The sequence below is a fragment of the Polistes fuscatus genome, unplaced genomic scaffold (assembly GCF_010416935.1).
Source record: "Polistes fuscatus isolate 324 unplaced genomic scaffold, CU_Pfus_HIC Scaffold23, whole genome shotgun sequence".
NCBI classification, from domain to species: domain Eukaryota; kingdom Metazoa; phylum Arthropoda; class Insecta; order Hymenoptera; family Vespidae; genus Polistes; species Polistes fuscatus.
The window spans coordinates 2,441,797-2,465,663 of NW_025113100.1; the positions used below are offsets into that span (position 1 = coordinate 2,441,797).

The 23,867-nt window shown below is 28.6% G+C and overlaps 2 protein-coding genes across 5 annotated transcripts; both read left to right on the plus strand.

Annotated features, from left to right (window-relative positions):
- The first annotated feature begins 3,760 nt into the window (after positions 1 to 3,760).
- Positions 3,761 to 15,059, plus strand: LOC122518244. The gene is made up of 22 exons (XM_043637042.1): positions 3,761 to 3,836; positions 5,646 to 5,838; positions 5,922 to 6,311; positions 6,398 to 6,602; positions 7,735 to 7,920; positions 8,055 to 8,206; positions 8,292 to 8,393; positions 9,542 to 9,659; positions 9,932 to 10,064; positions 10,160 to 10,391; positions 10,499 to 10,708; positions 10,806 to 10,917; positions 10,995 to 11,175; positions 11,247 to 11,419; positions 12,067 to 12,291; positions 12,523 to 12,759; positions 12,836 to 13,194; positions 13,280 to 13,542; positions 13,666 to 13,852; positions 13,929 to 14,120; positions 14,531 to 14,742; positions 14,812 to 15,059. The coding sequence occupies exons 1-22, from the start codon at positions 3,761 to 3,763 to the stop codon at positions 14,988 to 14,990; spliced, it is 4,317 nt and encodes a 1,438-aa protein (XP_043492977.1). The 3' UTR covers positions 14,991 to 15,059.
- A 3,421-nt stretch (positions 15,060 to 18,480) lies between these two features.
- On the plus strand, positions 18,481 to 20,077 carry LOC122518248 (F-box only protein 7-like). 4 transcript variants are annotated; one of them, XM_043637050.1, is made up of 4 exons: positions 18,481 to 18,741; positions 18,941 to 19,207; positions 19,327 to 19,663; positions 19,759 to 20,077. In XM_043637050.1, exons 1-4 carry the CDS (start codon positions 18,599 to 18,601, stop codon positions 19,762 to 19,764), a joined length of 753 nt encoding a protein of 250 aa, XP_043492985.1. In that variant the 5' UTR covers positions 18,481 to 18,598; the 3' UTR covers positions 19,765 to 20,077. The 4 variants fall into 4 exon arrangements, with proteins under 4 accessions (XP_043492985.1, XP_043492984.1, XP_043492986.1 ...); XM_043637049.1 differs by having other exon boundaries at positions 19,824 to 20,077; XM_043637051.1 differs by having other exon boundaries at positions 18,941 to 19,037; positions 19,194 to 19,207; positions 19,327 to 20,077.
- The last annotated feature ends 3,790 nt before the right edge of the window (positions 20,078 to 23,867 follow it).

The window sequence follows — 23,867 nt, forward strand, 5'->3', positions numbered from 1 at the left end:
ACTCTGAACCTTTTCTACTTACTAGACTTATTTCTCTTTACTTAGACCAAACAAATAAACAAATCAAATGAAAAGAAAAAATCTGAGAAATTAAATGTTCCTTTTTTAAAGGAAAAATCAAGAAAATATTGAATAAATAATCACATTTTTTTCCTATGTCAAACGAGATACGAATTCAAATATTTTCAAATAAAAATATTAATAAATTCTTTGAGCAATTGCAATATTTGTTGCTTTTATTTTTGTTTTCTTTTCTTTAGAAAGGTGATAAATATGTTTAATGCATTATTTATCGATATTGATTTTTAATAATAATAATAATAATATTACGAAACATCGAGATATATGTGTAGGAGATTAATTAAGAGTTTTTTTTTTTGAACTCTGAATATTTTCTAGTAATTAGATAATTATTTTTGAAATATGGTTAACTCGAATTAGACGAATGTATAATCGAGTATAATAAATGTGTAAGATCTTCGTTGAAAAAATGTACAATTTTGTGTGTTTATTAATTGGGAGTAGATACAAGCAGTACCCTCTAACGAAGAATGCAATAAACAAATACCAACGTTTACGTTTAACATTCTGCATTTACCGATCTAGTTTTGTTTTACCGAAAGATGGCAATTATTGAATAAGAAAAGATACTTTTTTTTTTTTAAATATTCTATTTTTTGGATGACTTTTTATTACAAACCAAAAAGGTTGTGTTAGTATAGAAAAATTCTTAGATTTTTTATATAATATGAATTGAATCATGAGAATCATCAATAGAATTAATTAGATCATCTAACATGTGTCAAGAAAAATTTATCAAGTAGATATCATGATTTATGTTTATAGATTAGGATTGTGTAAATAAAAAAAAAAAATCCACAGAGAATTGAAACAAAACTTTGATCCTGACACGAGAACAATCATTTTTAAACTTGATGTATCATTTGTAATTACTCTGTATATATGTATATATGTTTTGTATATAGGGTGTCCCAGTTGAAAGAGGTTACTTAAAAATTTTATTTGTTTTTAATTATAAAATATTTCAAACATACTTTGATTGATTTCAAAAAACTTTTTAAACTCGATATATCATTTCTAATTACTCTGTATATATATATGTACTTGTATATAGGGTGTCCCAATTGAAAGAGGTTACTTAAATATTTTTTCTTTGTTTTTAATTATAAAATATTTCAAACATACTTTGATAGATTTCAAAAAACATTTTCAACTCGATATATCATTTGTAATTACCCTGTATATATGTATATATGTTTTGTATATAGGGTGTCCCAGTTGAAAGAGGTAACTTAAACATTTTTTCTTTGTTTTTAATTATAAAATATTTCAAACATACTTTGATTAATTTCAAAAAACTTTTTAAACTCGATATATCATTTGTAATTACTCTGTATATATATATATGTACTTGTATATAGGGTGTCCCAGTTGAAAGAGGTTACTTAAATATTTTCTTTGTTTTGAATTATAAAATATTTAAAACATACTTTGATTGATTTTAAAAAACTTTTCCAACTCGATGTATCATTTGTAATTATTCTGTATATATATGTACTTGTATATAGGGTGTGCCAGTTGAAAGAGGCTACTTAAATATTTTTTCTTTGTTTTTAATTATAAAATATTTCAAACATACTTTGATTGATTTTAAAAAACTTTTCCAACTCGATGTATCATTTCTAATTACTCTGTATATATATGTACTTATATATAGGGTGTCTCAGCTTAAGGAAGCTACTTAAATTATTTGTTTATTTTTAATTATAAAATATTTCAAACATACTTTGATTGATTTCAAAAAACTTTTTAAACTCGATATATCATTTGTAATTACTCTGTATATATATATATGTACTTGTATATAGGGTGTCCCAGTTGAAAGAGGTTACAATATTTTCTTTGTTTTTAATTATAAAATATTTCAAACGTACTTTGAATTTAATAACTACCTATATTTCGTGTCAACATCAATTTCGCATTTCATACATTTTCCATAAGCGTGCTACAAGCTTTGAAAAGTTTCCATCGCTCATCTGTTAAATTGTTTGGTTACTAAGGTGTTTCTGTACGACACGTTTTTGCAAATGTTCCGGTTGTTTCTAAATGTCACAGCACAGATTTTCAGCATATTTTTAGCGTAATTTTTTTTTATTTTTCTTTTCTTTTTAAACCATCCAACGAGAATTGAGAAAAGTTATTATCAAACGAGTAATATAATCGAGGATCATGCGAGTGATGATCAAAAATTAATCAAACGTAAGGTATATAATGCGAAGAAATTTGAGGTGTTACAATGTAAGTGTAAATCATATTTTTCATTTTCTATATTTCGTATTATTATTTTATTTAATATTGTTTAATCATTTAAATAGAATTCTAACGTTTCTACATCAACCGAAGACGATAGTTCGGAACTCGATCTTTTAAATCCCAGGTTAAACAAAACATTTCCTTGACAAAATTCAATTCGATTTATTATCTTCTATCTCGAATAAAATAAAAAATAATTTAACGTGGAAATTTTGTTCTAACAAAAAGATCGCAATTTCGTCGAAGTTCGAGACAATTGTTGTCATCGGTTAAGCAAAATATTGATCCAGATTCTACACCGAATCTTCTCGAAAGATCTTTAAGCGTACGAAGCACATCTCCATCGGTTAATCGCCAATGCGTGGAATCAAAATTACGTAAGTGATGTAAGTGTTAGTTTAATAATAATAATAATAATAGAAATCAATGAAGTAATCTCGTTGGTTTAATTTAAAAATTAGTTCTTTCAAATATTCGATAATTTTCTATCGTTGTTTTAATTACACATTTGTAGATTTGGGAAAGGGAAAGAAGATTATTGCAACGGGAGAAATTTCAAATCGTCAATTTGCTTTACTTCGTGATAAAAGGAAGTATGAGGTAACGTGATCAAATTTTTGTTCTATTAATAAACAATATATATAAAATAATAAATATAATATAAATAAATAAATAAAAAAAAATATAATATAATATAAATAATAAATATAAATAAAATAATAAATGTAATAAAAATAAACATAAATATATAAAATAATTAAATAAATAAATTATAATATATAAAATAAAATATAAATAAAATAATAAAATAAAATAAATCTATAAATAAATAAAATAATAAATATAAGTATAAATATAACATAAATAATAAATATAAATATAAAATAATAAAATAAAATAAATATTAATATAAATAATAAATATAATATAAATAATAAATATAAATATATAAAATAATAAAATAAAATAAATATTAATATAAATAATAAATATAAATATATATAAAATAATAAAATAAAATAAAATAAAATAAAATAAAATAAAATAAAACAAAATAAAATAAATTCAAAAAAAGAAATACGTAACACTCGTTGTCTCTTGGTAGAAAAATAAAAAAAAAAACAACTTTAACTGCGTTCAACTTATGTTTTTCCCAATAGTACAAAGTAACTTTCGCAAAAGAGAAAAAATATTTCGAGTGCGACAAAAAAGAAGAAGAAGAAGAAAAAGAAAAAGAAGAAGAAGAAGAAGAAGGGAAGAAGAAGGTTGATGGTGTTAAAGAAGATCATAAAAAACTTTGGTAATTATTCAAAGAAGTTTCAGCCTGTTCAGATGCGTGCAGAGGCGAGAATAAAAAATTGTAAGGCACGCTATCATTAAAAAAAAATAAAAAAAGCAGACAAAAATCGTATGGTTAAAACGCCTAATGCGTTCTCCTGACAGGAGGAAGGAAAAACGCACCCCACGAATCGTAAGGGCGGTACGTCGTAACAGCAAAAAATGTAAGACGTATTTTTTCTTTGCAAATTTATCTTCCAACTCTGCTATGTTTTCTCTCTCTGTACATTTATTTATACTTATACAATGTAATTAATTATGTAAAAATGATTCATTGGATTGTATCACAGTTATTTAACTTGCGTTTACGTTTCTCTCTCTCTTTCTCTCTCTCTTTCTCTCTCTCTCCTCTCTTTTCATATGTCATCAAATGACATTTATTACATTATTAGTTAAACTTTGTAATATACGACTTTTTCAAACTCGATGTATCATTTCTAATTACCCTGTATATATATGTATATATGTATTTGTATATAGGGTGTCCCAGCTGAAAGAGGATACTTAAATATTTTCTTTGTATTTATTTTTAAAATATTTCAAACATACTTTGATTGATTTCAAAATACTTTTTAAACTCGATATATCATTTGTAATTACCCTGTATATATATGTATATATGTATTTGTATACAGGGTGTCCCAGCTGAAAGAGAATACTTAAATAATTTCTTTGTTTTTAATTACAAATATTTCAAACATACTTTGATTGATTTCAAAAAACATTTTCAACTCGATGTTTTATTTGTAATTACCCTGTATATATGTATATATGTATTTGTATATAGGATGTCCCAGCTGAAAGAGAATACTTAAATATTTTCTTTGTTTTTATTTTTAAAATATTTCAAACATACATTGATTGATTTAAAAAAACGTTCAAACTCGATATATCATTTGTATTACCCTGTATATATATGTACTTGTATATAGGGTGTCCCAGGTGAAAGAGGATACTTAAATATTTTCTTTGTTTTTAATTATAAAATATTTTAAACATATTTTTTGATTGATTTAAAAATACTTTTAAAATTCGATGTATCATTTGTAATTACTCTTTATGTATATGTACTTGTATATAGGGTGTCCCAGTTGAAAGAGGCTACTTGAATATTTTCTTTGTTTTTAATTATAAAATATTTTTAACATACTTTGATTGATTTCAAAAAACTTTTAAAATTCGATGTATCATTTGTAATTACAATGTATATCTTTATGTATATATGTACTTGTATATAGGGTGTCCTAGTTGAAAGAGGTTACTTAAACATTTTTTCTTTGTTTTGAATTATAAAATATTTTTAACATACTTTGATTGATTTCAAAAAACTTTTTAAACTTGATGTATCATTTGTAATTACTCTGTATATGTATATATATGTATGTACTTGTATATAGAGTGTCCCAGTTGAGAGAAGCTACTTAAATATTTTCTTTGTTTTTAATTATAAAATATTTCAAACATACTTGATTGATTTAAAAAAACGTTCAAACTTGATATATTATTTGTAATTACCCTGTATATATATGTATATATGTATTTGTATATAGGGTGTCCCAGCTGAAAGAGGATACTTAAATATTTTCTTTGTTTTTAATTATAAAATATTTTAAACATACTTTGATTGATTTCAAAAAACGTTCAAACTCGATATATCATTTCTAATTACCCTGTATATATATGTATATATGTATTTGTATATAGGGTGTCCCAGCTGAAAGAGGATACTTAAATATTTTCTTTGTTTTTAATTATAAAATATTTCAAACATACTTTGATTGATTTCAAAAAACATTTTCAACTCGATGTATCATTTGTAATTACCCTGTATATATATATGTATTTGTATATAGGGTGTCCCAGTTGAAAGAGGCTACCTAAATATTTTCTTTGTTTTTATTTTTAAAATATTTCAAACATGCTTTGATTTGTTTCAAAAATGATATTGAATTGATCGAATTAAACGTTTGTAGTGTATCCTGGGCAAGACGTAAAAACGGAGTCAATTGGACGTCCAAATAATAGCAAAAGTAGCGTCGTTGTTTTGTATCAAGGAGAACCTTCTGAAACGGCCGAAACTTTTCCAAAACAATCCGTGAAAGGTTCGAAATCTTATCGATCCAGCCTTCAAAGTTCGGACATCAGCTCAGAACCTTCTTCTGTTATGTATAAATCACTTTAAATATATATTTAATTGATATTTTGTTAATATTTCTCACAAATCACAAATGAAAATCTTGTTTTTGTAGAACAAGACCGATAGAAAGTCCAGAATCTTTGACCCCGCGTTACTCGATTCCACGAAGAAAGATCAAATCGAGAAGATATTCGCGAATATCGAGACAATCCGATGCATTGAACGTAAATATTTATCACAAAAGTAAAGTGATGCAAGTAACACCTTCTATGAGAAATTATTGGACGACGGATGAAAAATCGAAACAAATTTATTCGACCAATAGCAAGGATCCCGTTTCTATTCAGGAAGAAATTCAGAATTATCCATTCGAGGATTGTCAAAAGATAACAGGAAAATCTTGCGAAAGTAACAACAATAATAATAATAATAGTAATCCAAAAGAAAAATGTTATCCTTCTGACTCGTGTGTCTCGAAGTTGATGTCTCAAAGTGTTAACAAGTGAGACCTTATTTTCTTTCTCTTTAAAATATATATCTTTTAGATTTAAAATTATAAATTTTGTTCTAAAAACATTTTTCTTATAGTACAAGAAAACAAAGTGAAGAAGAAGGTATGAAACAGTCGATGTTATCCCCAAGCTTGAATTTCTTGATGCAACATATACAAACTAGTCCAAAAAATATTACAAAAGATCAAGTTTGTTTTAGTAACAACGAAATTGACGAAAGTAATAGAGTATTTCCGTTCCAACCAACTCCTAGCGGGAATTTGAAAGTTATACCTAATCAAGTATAGTATTTATTCGTGTACATAATTGAACCGTTTATTTTGTAAGTGGTGTAAGTCCATTTTCTATTGTTTCGAGAAAATTATTGCATATTGGTTAATTCAAAAATATTCATTAATTATATCAAGTTTGATTATTTTCATTATTTTTAAGCTAATTTAACTAAAATAATGTAAATTTACAGGCTGCAAATGAACTTGCATACCACTTTCAGAATTAGTCAATTGTTAAAATCGTTTAATTTCAATTTTGAAAAATCAAATATCGCTTCAAATATATTTCACATTAATTCAATGTTGTTTACAAATAATAACGAGAAATAAAATAGAAGCGGTAGTTTTGATTTTGAACGTTAATTATATCGATAAATTGAACATTATTAATAGTATTTATTTATGCTCTTCGCGTGGCAGTGTTTTGAAATATTTATGACGCACAGGAGGCATACAGTGTAATAACTGCTCGATATTCTGATATTTTTCGTAAGTAATAGGCATAGCATCGCGATGCAAATGCACCAGGCAATTTTTTCAAATTTTGAGGGTCTTCCCGGACATCTGGGTGATAAATTTAAACTCTTCAATGCTGTGTCTTCCATCAATATTTTATATAAAATAATATACGGTGCACTTTAGCAAAACTTCATCCTACATATGTGCAACCAATGTACCTTTTCTTTATCAGTGTTTCTTATTATCCGTTTTTTAAATGCGTTTAGTAGGTTTTTCGTTGGAACGAAATTCTCTCGTTTCATTTCACGTAAAAGTGAATTGATTATGTCGTCTATATTGTTTCATAATATCGTAATAATCCTGTGGGTGTATACGGAAAATTCTTTTTTATCTTTTTTTTTTTATTTTTTCCTATGAAAATTTGACTTACACCACTTTCATAATCAATGCTTACGTAATTTCTTTTACCTACCAATTATTAAATTGGACAAAGCATTAACATTTTAGAAGAAATTCAATACTAATTAGTTATAAATAGAAAGTTAACGCTAAATAAAGTATAAATTACGTGATATCTCATTGTTTTTTAAAAAAATCAACTTACACCACTTTGAAAATAAACGGTCCAATTATATCATCTATTTCATCATTCGATATAACTTAGTATTGATCGTATGTTCAGGTTGTTTTCGAGTCGAAAAAAGTAAGTGTATTGGTAGCAGATCCAAGGCACACAAAGGTTAATGTTAAAGCGGAACTCGACAAATCTAATATCGACGTGAACAGATCTATTTCTGACTTTTCAAACAGGCAGGGATTCATCGATCTTCCTCCAGGAGTGACACCGTCGGCTATCAATCATTTACAAGTAATATTAATGATCGAATTTTTTCATCTTTTCTCTTCTTTCCTTTCCTTTCCTCTTCTTTTTTCTATTATCTCGATAAAGTGATGTATAATTTATATCGTAATATTAAAGTTTGAAATATCTTACATAAACAGGTTCGTAAAAAACTAGCCGATATCCAAGCTGAGTATAAACCAAGGACACAGCCGTATAAAAGTAAAGTTCATCAGTCAGAGATGGAGCAAAAGCAATCGATACGAGCCACTTTTGACGAAATTTCTTCGATGCACGAAGTACCACTCTCTTCGTAAGTGCAATCTTATTTGTGTGTGGGCATATAGATATTATATATATAATTCGTAACTATTTTATTGAATTTTTATTTGTGTCAGGCTTGGTTTCATGCAAGAGGAACCAATCGATTGGGACAGTGTCATCCTACCGGAAAAAACTGACTTGTATAAAGAACTTGCTAGGCGTATTACCAATTACAAGTAAATTTGTTTCTTTTTTTTTTCTTTTTTTTTTTTAAGTTATACTTCTTTTGGCGCGTTGGGAAAAATGTAATGGGGAGTGAGATTTTGTTCCGAGCGTCTGGAAAAACGACACCATGAAGTTTGTCGGTATTTATGACGCGCGGCAAAACGATTTCAAGTTTACGGCATGAAGTTGTCTTCTTTTCTTCTTCCCCCCTTTTTTTCTTAAGCGGGTCACCCATCCAAATACTAATCGTACTCAGCACTGCTTTACTTAAATGATCGAACGAGAATTAATGCTGTAACCGCGCCATGGCTGTTGACGCGTCAAGTAATTCGATATATCTCTCTTATATTTAGAGTGGACTGATATCTATATTTTCATATTTTCTTTTTCTTTTTTTTATTCTTTCTTATATATATATATAATAATAATTATTTTTTTTTTTAAGTTATTTTTTTTCTTTGAAGTTTTTTTTGAAGTTATTTTTAAGGTTATTGAGGTTATATTCGTTTTGGTACGCAAAAGAAGTATAACTTCTTATCATTATTATTATTTATTATTGATAATAATTTTATATATTTATATATTTATATTAATAATAATTTTATTATATTATTTATTATTAATAATAATTATTTAATATTAATTATTTTTTTGAAGTTATTTTTGAGGTTATTGAGATTATATTCGTTTTAGTACGCCAAAGAAGTATAACTTCTTATTATTATTATTATTTATTATTGATAATAATTTTATATTTATATTTTTATATTAATAATAATTTTATTATATTATTTATTATTAATAATAATCATTTAATATTAATTATTTTTTTGAAGTTATTTTGAGGTTATTGAGGTTATATTCGTTTTGGTACGCAAAGAAGTATAACTTCTTACGTGCGTACATAAGTACACACACCAGTTTTTTTTTTGTTTTGTATTCTTTCTTATATATGTAATATATCGATCGATCGAAAATATGTTTCCTTTCATTTTTTTTTAAAGTTATTTTTGAGGTTATTGAGGTTATATTTGTTTTGGTACGCAAAAGAAGTATAACTTCTTACGTGCGTACATAAGTACACACACCAGTTTTTTTCTTTTTTTGAGAAATATAATTCAATGTTCAAATTATATCGTACAGTTGTATGTTGTTCAAGGAATGCCGATTGCATCGTTAGAATAAGCCAAGACGAATTTCACTGTCACCTTTTGGTACTTCAAAGCTATAGTACGTTCTTCGATGAAAAAAATAGTAAAGAAATTGATTTGACCGAGGTAAATTTGTTTGATATTGCGTTTGTTTGTTTTATATTAATAAATATAAAATTAAATAAATTAAATAAATTAAATAAATAAAATAAATTAAAATATTTAATATTTTGTACATAATATTTTGTATTATTTTATTAGATTTTATTTTTTATTTATTTTATTATATTTTTATATTATTATTTTATTATTTATTATTTATATACTTATTCCAAAAATTTTCTTTAATAATATTTGTTACTTTAATACTAATTAATGTGATATGAAATAATACACAGAGTACTGTGACTTCAAAAGCATTTTCTATTATCTACGATTGGATGATCAGTCCAACAAGCGAAAGTTGTCATCTTTTACGTAGAGATAACATTTTAGAGATCTTCACGTCCGCTCAGTTTCTCGGCATTAAAGGTTATTTAAAAATTATTTTATACGAATTCGATTATTCGAAATTAAATGTCAAAGAAATTTATGAATTTGTTTTTTTTTCTTTGTTTTTTTTCTAGAATTAGAAGAACAATGCTGGGCTTTTATAGATAACGATGAACTTTTTTCGGAAAATACTGCATTTTTATTATACATGGAAGCTAAGAAGATTAATAATACTGCGGTAATGGAATTAATGGTGCCAAGAATAATGAAATTTTTTTTGATACTCGTCAGTACGAAAGATTTCTTGGAATTGTCGGTGGAAGAATTGTGCCTTTTATTAAAATCAAATTATATCTGCGTTAACAGGTATAGAAGATTTGTGTTATAATCATTTGTTTGAAATCAAATTTGTTTCATTCAATTATTATAATTAACCTTTGAATTTTATTATCAAATTGTTAAATTTCTTTTAGCGAGATGGAAGTTTTAATGTCTGCAGTGAGATGGTTGATGCACGATTGGGAAAACAGAAAGAAATATCTGCTGGAAGTATTGAAATGTGTGAGATTTGGGCTCATAGCACCTTGGCAACTTGTCGACGTTAAAAGGAATCCTGAAAATCCTGAATTCATAGAATTAATGTCCTATCCTGAGGTACAGAAAATGGTAGACGATGGTTTAGCGTAAGAATCATTTTACTTATATTTATTTTATACTTTTTTCTATGAAAATGATTGAAAAAAAAAAAAAGAAAATAAACATAATTTTTGCAATCCAAAGTTTCGTAATCATCAAATATTGGTACGGTAATCAAACCGAAGATTATTATCACTGGATCGATTTGCTTGGACTGGTAGAACCGACCAATCGTAATTGGGCTGGGGAGGACAAGGTATTTTCGGATTTAACTCGACAACATCTTTCACGATATTCGATAAATAGCATTGTTTGTTTTATATTGTATTTAAGAATTACGTGACATATCGAGAATTCTTATTATACCTTGAGGAATATCAGAAGACAAAAATATCAGAACTGAAGGTTAACAAGCAACAAACTAAGCAGCCAAATTTATCCAATTCATTGGCCAAGGATTATCACCAATCTAATTGTCACCAAAATCATTCCAATCGTGAAACTTTAAAGTCAGGTATATATTTTTTTTATTAAATAAAATTAAAAACGTTATCAAAAATAAAACGAATAAAAATGTTGAAAAAGGTCGAGGAAGTTGTTGTCCGCTGGCAAATGCAGGAAAAACTTCAAAATATTTTACGCCCAAAGTAACACCTTGCAATTATTTACCTGGCGAATCGTCAACAGGTATAACGATGACACCGGAAATGTTAAGCACGTACCTTAATAACTTGGATAGAAACAACGGGAAGGTGGTGGTGAGTAAGTCACCGGCAGACTCCTTGCAAAATGCAACCAATCGAAGGGGTATCTAAACAATCGAAAAAATGAAACATTTGTTTAGATTTAAAAACGGTTAAAATAATTATTATTTTTTTGATAAGTTCATCTATTTTGTGTATCGTTGCGTATATATGTGTTTAAATAATATAATTATTATTATTATTATATATATATCTTGATATCACAGTTATAATTGATAAATTATTTTACTAATGAAACTATACAAAAAAAAAAAAATGGCGACAATTTATTGGTAAGTCGTAACGATTGAGAAATTCATTTGACGAACAGTGGTGTAATGAAAAAAAGAAAAACAAAATTGTATTTCCATGGCGTGTGTATATTTTTTCAGAATAATCAAATACAACAGGATCAAGAAAGAAATAACAAGCAAGTTAATTTGGAGATTAAATCGAACGACGACGCGATATTACAAAAGATATCCTGTAATCCAATAAAAAATGTAATACAATTTATATGAATTATATCGATAATCTAACAAATGGTAGAAGTTAAATAGGGTTTTGTAATAGTATTAGATGATCGTAACGTAACGACTATATCGATGTGAAGACATTTTTCTTTCGGATAATGAAAACAAACATTGACATTTGATTTCTAGAACGTTGAACAATCTAATTACGAGACTCGGCAACGAAGTAATACGACTAACCATCATCGATACTATCAACAACAAGATTCTTTAATAAAAAAGCAAGTAAAGAAATGTAAGAAAAATAAATATTCCCACGAAAAGGCTATTTATTCTTCGAAATCTGAAGAAGATGCAGCAACTGTGATACAAGCCACCTATAGGGGTTATAAAGTTAGAAGAAAATTCGACGAGGTTGGTAGAAATAATTTTCAAAATATATCTCAATTCGTTAATTTTCTATGGAAAAAATGTTAGATTAAATTCTATTAATTTAATCTATTATATTAATATTAATTATATTAATTTATATATTATAATACTATTATATTAAAATTTATATATATTAAAAAAATAGTTATTAAATAACTATTATATTAATTTAATCTATTATATTAAATTCTATTAAATTTAATCTATTTATAGATTAAAAAAACGTCATCCGAGGAGAAGCAGAATACGAAACTCGTTGCGGAACTTTTGTCGGCGTCGGTTGGTCAACAAATTTATGAACCTTTGAAACCGATGACAATTTCGAACAATTTAATGAATCAGAAAACCAAGGAAAGTGGGATACAACAACAAGCTCCGAGTCAACGAAAAAAGGAAAGAGATAATTTAAGGAATCAACCGAGCATGGTCACGAATTTTAAGGGACTTCAAGTTCGTTGATATCATTTTGTTTCTAGGAAATTTGTTTTTTGTTGCTAGGGAATAAATTAAAAATTGTATTTTTCAGTTTGACGATACGTTCGAAGCATTGCCGGGTCAGAAGCAACCTACGAAAACTTCTTACAATTTATCATATTCAACTGACGGTTCTAAATTAATCAAAACAATCAAGTCTCCAACATTTTTCAATAATTGCGACGAAATAACTAATTCGTTTTCTCATTCGGATAAAACCGAGCCTGACGATCCATTTTCTCCGAGAACTTGTACGATATCTACGAATACTAATAATAATGCAACAGAAAAAAACGATGTTGTTGATGAAAGGAAAAATGGAACGCGTTATCAAGGTGGAGATAATACGGAACGTTGTTTACCGAAATCAAAAGAAATTCAAACTCGTGTCTGTAATTACGTGAGACCATTGTGAGCAAGATTGTTTTCAACAGAGTTCATTTTATTATTTAGAACGATTACTTTTAATAATTGTTACTTTCAATTTATTTAACAGACCACAAAGAATGAGCAACAGTATTTTAGGATCTAATATTGACGGTTGCTTTCTGGATAATTCTTTATTTTATCCTGATCGCGAATCTATCCTAATATTCGGTGGTGTGGATCCTCACGAAGAATATGGTCAACCTGGAGCAACTGGCAAGGATATTTATAGGTTTAAACCGGACGAAAATTTATGGGAATTTGTTGGAGAAATTCCGGAACCAAGACATCATCATTCCGTAGTTTATCTGAAAGGTCGTATTTATCTAGTAGGTAAGATTAAGTATTACTTCAAAGAAATATTAATCAAATTATAAAACGTAATATATCCTAAATATATGGAAAAAAGAATTTGATTTTTCTTTTGCTTTCTTGTTTTTGTTTGTTTGTCGATAGGAGGAGCGGATCCTCGAGAAAACAATTTTCAGAGAAAAAGTATCATAGTTGGAACGGTTTGGAGCTACGATCCTACAACCAGAGTTTGGTACAACGAGGATAACATGTTGACGCCAAGAAAAAATTTTGTACTCGTAGTCAGCCATGGAAAGATGTTTGCCATAGGAGGTCAAGATAAAAACGGGATGTGAGTTAGTACAAAGCAAAAGAGTTTATTTTTCTTATATAACGAACAACAAGACGATTCGTTAGCATTTGTTCAGTGCATTGAGAAGTGCCGAGGCATTCGATCCATCGGAATCTACGTGGAGAGAAATACAACCGATGTTTACGGCAAGGATAGGTGCTGCCGGTATAAAATATCGTGATTTTATTTGGGTAGCTGGTGGCATGACAAAATCCAAGAAGGAATTATTCACTAAAAACGTCGAATGTTACGACCCAGTCAAAAATTTGTAAGTCATTCGTAAATTATATATCGCATAAAATATTAATATTTTTATATTAATATTTTTATATAATATATTTATATAATATATTTATATTAAATAATAACAATTTTTATATTACTTTATGTATACATATAATATTTATTTTTATACTTATCTTTATTATTACCATCAATATATTAATTATTTTAATTAATTATTGATTATAATAATAATTATTAATTATTTTACCATCAATATTATATTTTTGATATTTTTTGTTGTTTTCTTTTTCTTTATCTAACAATGAACCCATCGTTATTTCCGTAAATTTTTGAATAAACGAAATAAACGAAATAAAATGTTCGCTTATGGTTTAGTTTGTTAGATAAATTTCCTTGAACGATTTATGATCAATATTGTCATTCAAATTCTAGATGGTTGAAGATAGACCCATTGAATTCACCAAGATGTTTCGCCACTCTTTACGTCATTTCCGATTGTCTTTACCTAATTGGAGGTGCTTCGACTACAGAAAATAGTACCGATAGCATAGATTGTATTGATATTTGGGATCCTCATCTTTGCGTATGGAAGGAAGAAGCCAAAATGTCGATTGCAAGACACGGTCATTGTACTGCATCGATAGGTCTGCATTTATTTATCATTTAAATATATTATTTATATTATTTTATTATATATATTGATATCTTTTTAGGTGCCCAATTATTAATTATTGGCGGTGTAACAACGGTCTTCATGAAAACGTTGAGTAGTGTCGAATGTTATTGTTGTGAACAGGGCAAATGGATAAAAGGTGTGTCACCTCTGCCTTACGCCATTTCCGGTCACAGTACCGTAACATTACCTCCGGCAAATCTTTTAGTTAACTCTTGACATTAGATAAAAAAGGGACTGAGAAACTAATCCCACGATTAATGTTTTTAATATTGAATTCATGTCTATAATAATTTATATCAAATTTTTTATTTATTTATTCAAACTTATGTGAACGTGATCGTATAATAAAGGATAAAAATAGTTTCAAACGTTGTCGATTAATTGTGAAAATATAATATAAAATAATTGATAACGTGTAAATAATAGTTAATTGCTTTAGCAGGAAAATTACTAATGTGCTTTCGCAAACCAATTATATCTTGATATACTTTTCAACGAGATATAATATTATAAATTTGAAGAAGAAAAACATACTGATAATCGAGCATGCATTTTATTAATGAGACTCAAAATGAAATTTAGTATAATTAAATATTTCATATCTATCACATTCTTATATAACACAATGATATTTTGTATACGTTTAAATTATTTTCAAGATCGTTTTATTTGTTATAATTTCTATAATATAATATTTTAATTTAATAAAACACATCGTTTGTAAGAAAATTGATTCGTATTATAAATACGAATCAATAGTAATAACGATCTCTCGTAATCTCCGCTAGGTGTCAGCACTGTATTTCTATGACACGTAATGCCATCTGACGATAAAAATACGCAACGAGAAGTCACCAAGCATGCGTGGAAGTTTCGAAAAAGAGGTTTCGGATTCGAATGCGACGAGGTAAGTGGCCACCGTGCGGATTAACGCGAATTAACCTGAAAATGGCCGAATCGTGTGACTCCGGAGTGTCAAGTTTAGTGACTTGTGTCATGTCTCATGGACAAACAACATTACCGGATACGACGAGCGAGGAAGAGGAGACGATAAGATGCACCATTCCTGGTGAGTAAAAATAATCTAGAATATTTTCTACATTCCGTACCCCTCTCGGGGAGTTTATTCAAACCGAAGTGTCGAGCGCGGCCATGCAACAAGTGGCACGGAGCGCTCTTGCATGCCGGACAGGTACGTCACAAGGATTTACATTACCCCGATCCAAATATATATATATATGTATATATTCTATTTTCACTTATATTCATTTATTTATTATCAGAAATTTCTATAATATAATTACTTGTTTTTTTTCCATATATTCATTATATATTCATTAAAATAATGATATAGCATATATATAAGATATTATAAGATAATTAAATGTTCATTAGAAATAAGATATTATTTTTCTTATCGATATAAAATAAAGCAATATATCTCGAATAAATAATATAATAATGACAAAACGATTGCCGGTTATCGCACTACTATTTCGATTATCGAATGACGTCACAAACAAATACCCCTCCGATGTGTCATCCTATTTATGGTGTGTGTCCCTTATATTTTATCACGAATATTTTCCTCAATTAAAAAGAAACGATTATGTAAATTTCCGATAATTATAGAATATTTCTTAATCGTCAAATTAAACTTATGTAATCGTGAAAGTTTATACATTTGAAGTATCGAAAAGAAGATAATTCAAAAGTCAAATTTCAAAGGTTCTTCCGCGGGAATGCGTTCGCGGCGAGTTTATTCGAGCGGGAAAATCGTCGAATGGTTTTCACAAATATACAATGTAGATTAATTTGAAAAAATTATTCTCTATTGTGAGAAAAGTAATTATACAGTAAAGAGATAAAGCCCGGACAACGTTTCTCAGGCTTACATCACTGTGTTACAGAGAAAGATTGCTGCCGGTGGTGGACGGGAGATTGGGAAATGCTTTTTACATAGCACATAGCATGGCGACGATGGTGTATAATATTTTCTTATGTCGATCCCATGCATATCTATAAATCGAAACTGATCTATTATCAAAATATTTATTTTTAACTTTATTCATACGATTCTTTCGATTCGATACAAAACTTCCATCCAAAAAAAAATCAAACAAACATTTGCTTTCTCATTTTATTTGTTTATTTTTACATATTTGTTTGTTTGTTGTTTTAGAAAAAGAAATCGATAATTTCGTTTTATAAATTATTAATTTATTGTAAATTTGTGTAATTTTTCTAAACATCATTCATAATGATGTTAACGCAAGATTTGTTCAGTCGATTGTAATATATTAAGATAAGAGAAACTATTATCCGTAGGACGATACGAATGTTCACTTTCACAACTTATGATAAGGATAAACGATTAGTGGAAAATGTCAGATAAGGAAAAGTGAGGACGATAACTTATCGTATGATAACGTTTAGAAACTTCGACGGATTCTTTAATATCCTGTACGTTCCTTTATTATGTTTCTAGGGCATCGAACAAACATTTTCTATAATTTACTATTTATTTCTACATAAAATAAGAAATGATAAAATTGTGTGTTGATTTTATTTATCAATGCATGATAATGCAGTTTCTTCGTAATAAGGTAAAAGCCCCCTCTGTTGGCCAGTTAAGCCGTTTTCTTTTTTAGAAAAATTATATTCATTCAATAAAATAACTTACATCTAAACTAATGGTTTAACCTGTAAGCTTGAGCTTTCAGCTTTGAATAAAAATAAAGAAAAGACAAATTATTCATAAATATTTTAATAATAAATTAAAAAAAACATAGATTTGCAATGTCCCTATTTTTAGCCAACTTTCTCCCTCTTTTGGCCACGCATGTCCCCTCATTTGGCCATGTTTCCTATTTAAAATAAATAATTAATTAATAACTAATTTATTAAATAAATCAAAATTGAATAATTCAAAACTCGTGTACAAAGAAATTAATTACTCATTAGTATTAAAAAAACTAGTTGAATACCTTATGTACAAATATATATAACCTCAAAGCGAATAGCCACAAGTTGGCTAATGATAAAAACAGAGGCAATAATACTGTCTCCATGCTTGGCCACCATATTTTTAATGGAGAATAATTAAAAATCACTTAATTTTCAATTTCTATAATAATTTTAAGCTATGTTATTTGCAGAAAAAAAAATATTTTGGTTGCTATTGTCCAAAATGAAATATATAGGTTAATAAAAATCACAGTATCCTTACCTTACTTAACAAGAAACCATCCAAAAACAGAAGTCTTGCACAACTTTATTTTTTTTCGTTTTTAAATATATTTTTAAAATAATCCGAATTACTTTCAATGATATTTTAAAATTAGAATTTTTTTTTTTTGAAACTATCACCATGTGCACATCAGCATATAATTTATAATCACTGTTGTGGCATAAAGTGGCCAATAGAGGGGGCCTGGCCAATAGAGGGGGCCTGGCCAATAGAGGGGGCCTGGCCAATAGAGGGGGCCTGGCCAACCGAGGGGGCTTTTACCTTATTCGTTTGTTCATTTAATTATTTTAACAAAAATATAAATAAAAATTATCTCTCTAAACGTGTATATATTTAAATATTTTTTATCTGTTTTTATTTATGAATCATATGATGTCAATGTTTATGTTTACATTATTACGTTTCGTAGATGTCGCTAGTAGTTGGTAAATGTTATGCTCGTTAGTGGCGACACGAGAAACTGTTAGTATCGAATGTTCCACCGTGCATGGTCGAAGTTTGAGGTTAGGATATTCTCTCTCTCATTCAATTCAAAATAACAAATTTATTTCAATAATATATACACAAAGTTAGGATGTCTGTCACATCATCATTATCGCTGGAAGATTATTTAGGAAAATTGGACGAAACAACAACTCAAAATGAATATTTTCTCGCTTTGTTTGTTGTTCTTTTCTCAGAATGTGGTTTTTATTTACTAGAAGAAACATCTTTCGGGTATGAGTATTTTTTTTCTTCAAATTTTATCTCACAATCAATTATAAGTGTATATTGCATTATATATTTATTATTCGTATGGGAATAATGTAATATATATGAATATAAATCATGTATACAATATATTGTTGAACACGTGTTTATAGATCTATATTTATATACACACATACATTATAACTGATTAATATGTACATTTTAGCAACAATAAAAAGCTTCAATTTATACCACCGAGCCAATGGATGGTTAGGGAAGATACGTATGAGATCAAACTCGTGTTGAGAGGTCTACCTAACATGGTATGCAAATTAATTGCCATATCTTGCGGAGATATATTAATTCTTAATTTCTTTTCTACTGCGAAAGAAAGGAATATATACAGTCTTGCAGTAAAAATGACCAAATATATCAATCCTTTTCCACGCTATCTTGGTGATCGCTTTATGAACCTTAAGGAACTATCGGATAGGTAAATCAATATTTGTTATACGTATAATATCGAATGAAATTTATTATTTATTAACGCATTTATATATTTATAACATATTTATATATTTATTAACGCATTGTATATTTTCAATCCATTAGGTTCAAAAATGAATTAGTTATGGGAGTACGATCAGATATTTTAACGGAAGCTGGTATTACAAATCCTAGTCTTAAGGGTTTACCTATAGAATTGAAATTTAAGATTCTGGCAATGTTAGATGCTCGTTCGTTAACAAGGCTCTCGCAGTGTTCTCATCAATTTAACATGTTATGCAAAGAACCATGGTTATGGCAAAGATTATTGGAAAAAGATTTTGGAGAAAAATCGCATGAAAATTGGTTAATGGCTTATCGAACAAAATATATGGAATCCAAAACACGTATGATCAACATCGAACATATGTTCAATCATCGTCCAGGATATGCTTCGGCTTGGGTACTTTCATTACAAAAATCTATGTTGATGAGAGAAGCTGACCTTCTGTCAGATTTTTATTTGTGTCCATATGATTCATCTTAAATCTTATTTAGATATAAAGTATCAACGTAGAATAATGTTGGGACAGTGTGAAATAAAATATCTCTCCGCTTACTAGAGTTGGCTCCATGAACGATTTAATCTACCGGGACATATGACATATTAAGAGTTTAAATAAAAACAACAGAAATAAAACAACGAAAAGCCATTTAAAATAAGGATCTGTTTCGTATTTTCAAATATGTATTACAAAATGAATTGGGGATTATTTGAATCTGCGTTTTCGCATAATGCATTGTAATGAATGATATATGAACCGTGGACTACTCTAGCTCATTAAAATGAATCCATGTAAATGGAGGAATTACTGTACATGTTTTGTACTTATTGTATAATGTAAAAAACATGTTATAAATATTTTCTTAGTAATAATGGAATAACAATAAAAAGAAACAAAAATATTTTCTTATATGTATGAATAAATTGTTGTCGTTATTATTCTCTCTCTCTTATTGGTTTGAGAAACTTTTCTACACCTTCTCAACATAGTCCACCTTTCAAAAAAAATAAAAAAAGAAAAAAAAAACTACTTTACTGCCTTTCAAAAATTGTTTATTCAAGTAATTACCATACCCATTGTTACTTAACTTTAGTGACTGTATAAAAATTTGTTTTTTCAACAAGACATATATATATATATATATATACATTAAGATAGATATCAGATAAGCTGTAAATTGTAATCATTATTCAATATATTAACGATAGTATACTTTTGTTTTAGAGGATGAGAGGACAAAAACAGTAGCAGCATGCGACAATGTGGAAAAGGAACGTACCAGTTCGCAAATTAACGGGGATACCACCGGTAAGTGATCTATTCGGTTGTGTTTTATACCACGGAATATGTGGAAATTCAAAGCTACGATCGATTCGATATAACCGATGGTAGAACAGAAAGAAATTCATTTATTTATTTATTGTATTAATATTATCATTCATTTCATTTCAATATGTCTCACTTCTTTGTGTATATATTATGGTGGTCCTTAAATATGGGATTTAAAAAGAAACCACCATATAAGAATACTGTTACAAGTACTATCTATATTTGAAATATATTACAAAAATTTTATCGACATATTTATAAATACATTAGTTAAAAATTTAAGTGATCATTTGTTCAGATAGAAATCGATAAATATCTATGAATCAGCAGCAGCAAGTTCGTATATTTTTATTCTCAGAAAGTTTATCCGCATTCCAATAGAATACCAATTAAATTCAACAACAACAACAACAACAACAACAACAATAACGTGTACGAACGGATCCACTGCGTAAATCGAAACTCGGAGGGGTAGGGGGGAGGAAAAAAAAGAAGGAAATACGAAACATTAACCGGATACATAAAACGTGACTCATTAACACGCTAGATATAAATTTCAAGGGAAGAGTGGAAAGAAAGAAAGAAAAAAAAAAAGAAAACAGAAATAAGAAAGAAGCTTAACGGGGGGTAGCTCTCTCTCTTCTCTATTTTTCTTTCTTTTCTTCATTCTCGTTGGCGTGAAAGTCTCGTTCGTCTAAAGCTTCGTAAAAATGATGCCAACGGGCACATTAAGAGTCGTAGTCGTCGTAGCAAAAGTAGAAAAGAATTTTCTAGCTCCATTGACCTTCGTTCAAAAGTACTACGAACTAACCGTGAAATCAGTGAAAAGCTTCTTTAGAAAAATCTACATATTCACACACACACAAACATATATAACCATTCGAAGAAATTTTCGAAAATAAACCAAAAATTATAATAGCATTTTATTTGAAAGACGAATTCCTCAAACGATTTCTATTAAAATTCTTTTACGAAGAAAAAAAAAGAAGAAGAAGAAGAGGGGGGAAAAAGAAATCGTAGAAGAGATGGAAGAAGCGGCATTCGACGACGTTAGTCGAATTAGGTCAAATTGGTCGAAGGTTAACGAGAAATCAGGTCACTGATCTAGGCGAACAGAGGAGGGGGGGTTGGGGGGATACGGTAGGGGTAGTGGTGGTGGTGGGGATGTTGCTTGCGAGAGAAAAAGATAGAAAATATATTTCGGGGTTTTTTCTCTCGTATTTTCGAAGGAACAATCACTCGCAATATTTTTTTTTGTGGGAATAGAGGGGGGGTTAGCAGAATATTTCGATTTATTCCGTCCTTTTGAATTTTGGAAACTGGTAGATTGGATTGGGAAAGGAAGAAAAAAAGAGAGAGAGACAAAAAATATAATAAAATTGATATAAAAGCGCGTGGGTCCGGGGCCACGAGATACGCGCATATTTCGAGGCCGGCAGAGCTTTTAAGCTTGCGCTGTTTGAACCTCGGTTTTTCCATCATCTTCTCACTCTCTCTCTCTCTCTCTTCCACCCTCGCAGCCATGGCACTTGGTTGGTACACACACTTGGCACGGGTTGTTCCCTGGTTTCTCTCTCATCCCCAGTGCGCGCATCGAGCCCGTCCTGGACGAAAGTCCTTCCCCGTTCGTCTTTCCCTTTTTAGGACGCACGTTTCTCACGATAAAAAACAAATATATTTATATATACACTCGTACACAAAACACACACACATATACGCAGACTATTCGATTGTTCATCCACCTATAGTTCGATAAAAACAAAAAGATCAAATTTCAATGAAACGCGTGTTTGATTTTACAATTGCAGTGTGTTTGTTGTTCATCGAATTATCTTTCCGATATATTATCATATTGGGAATGAATTATTAAGTGTGTTTACAATTTGTTTCTTGTGCATCATTGGAATGAAGTGTGTTTTTTTTTTACTTGTTATAAAATAATCGTAATCACGTTTGTTGTTGGTTTTTTTTTTTTTTTTGGATCAGTGACAACGTTATTTATTATTCGATGCAAATTACGTGCATCAGAGTTTCGTCGATCGCTCGCTCGGTTCGACAAGTTTTCTTATCGATTGTTTGGATAAATCGATCTTCATTCGAGAACGAACATTTTCAAATATCTTTTGGTAAATAGGAAAAACGATATTTTATATTTTACAAGAATAAATTACAATAATAAATTAGTATATAATACAAGGATAAATTTAAAATAATAAATTAATGCATTGTATTTGTCATTCGCGTGTTACACGTAATTCAAACCTTTCTTTTCATTCATCTTTCTTGAAAAAAAAAAGAAATAAAACTTTCTTTGTATGCATATATATATATAAATATTAAAGAGAGTGGGTTACGAAGAAGCTTTCAAAGAAAATGAAATTAGTTCTCAAAAGTATTTGCATGAAACAGTTAATCTCATCGGCACGTAAACACAATGGATTTTCTATTTGAAATTATATTTTATTACGAATTAATTGAAAATATTCTCTCTCTCTCTCTCTCTTTTCTATTACATTTATTTATATTTAAAAGTAATAAAAAAAAATCAAGCGGTTATTCCCTCCGAATGATGTGAAAGAGATGTTTTTTTTAAAAAAAGAAAAAATAGCTTATAAAATAAAATCGATACACACAACACACACACACACACACACACACACACACACATGTATATATATATATATATACATGTATACATACGAGAAATACGAATACAATATGCGAACGTAATTACACGTAATTATGAAAAGAGGATTGAGTGGGTGGTTGGGTGGGGGTTGGGGGTGGGGGTGGTAGTAGGATTGATTTTTAGTGGGAGATAATTTGGAGGTCGTTATTAGCGTTGCGCTTTCGATTTATCTCGAGAAAGAGGGTGGCCTTCCGCCAACAAAGGCGCGGTTCAATTTCTCTCTTGGACCGTTCCAACTTGCGATCGATCAACTCGTTTGAGAGAAGAACGGGTTCGACATATAAATAGCATCATTGTGTAGAAATTTCCTAGGTTATATGGTTTTGAAAGAAAATTCGTCATCTCGTTGGTTTAATTTCGATCGTTTGATGTCTCTCTCTCTCTCTCTCTCTCTCTCTCTCACTCTCTCTCTCTCTCTCACTTGATTTGAATGCAATAAGTATGATAAATGATATCACGTGAAATAATTGATTAACGTTTTCATTGATCTAATCGAAAATGATAATTACATTCTATATAATATTTAATTATATATATATATTATATTATATATATTATTTATTTATTTCTATATAATATTTAAA

Coding starts and splice junctions, on each gene's coding strand:
- LOC122518244 (XM_043637042.1), top strand. CDS start 3,761: ATGCGTTCTCCTGACAGGAGGAAGGAAAAACGCACCCCACGAATCGTA. Junction 9,660..9,931: donor AAGAAATTGATTTGACCGAG/GTAAATTTGTTT, acceptor AATAATACACAG/AGTACTGTGACTTCAAAAGC. Junction 14,743..14,811: donor TCATTGTACTGCATCGATAG/GTCTGCATTTAT, acceptor ATATCTTTTTAG/GTGCCCAATTATTAATTATT.
- LOC122518248 (XM_043637048.1), top strand. CDS start 18,599: ATGTCTGTCACATCATCATTATCGCTGGAAGATTATTTAGGAAAATTG. Junction 18,742..18,940: donor CTAGAAGAAACATCTTTCGG/GTATGAGTATTT, acceptor TGTACATTTTAG/CAACAATAAAAAGCTTCAAT. Junction 19,208..19,326: donor CTTAAGGAACTATCGGATAG/GTAAATCAATAT, acceptor TCAATCCATTAG/GTTCAAAAATGAATTAGTTA.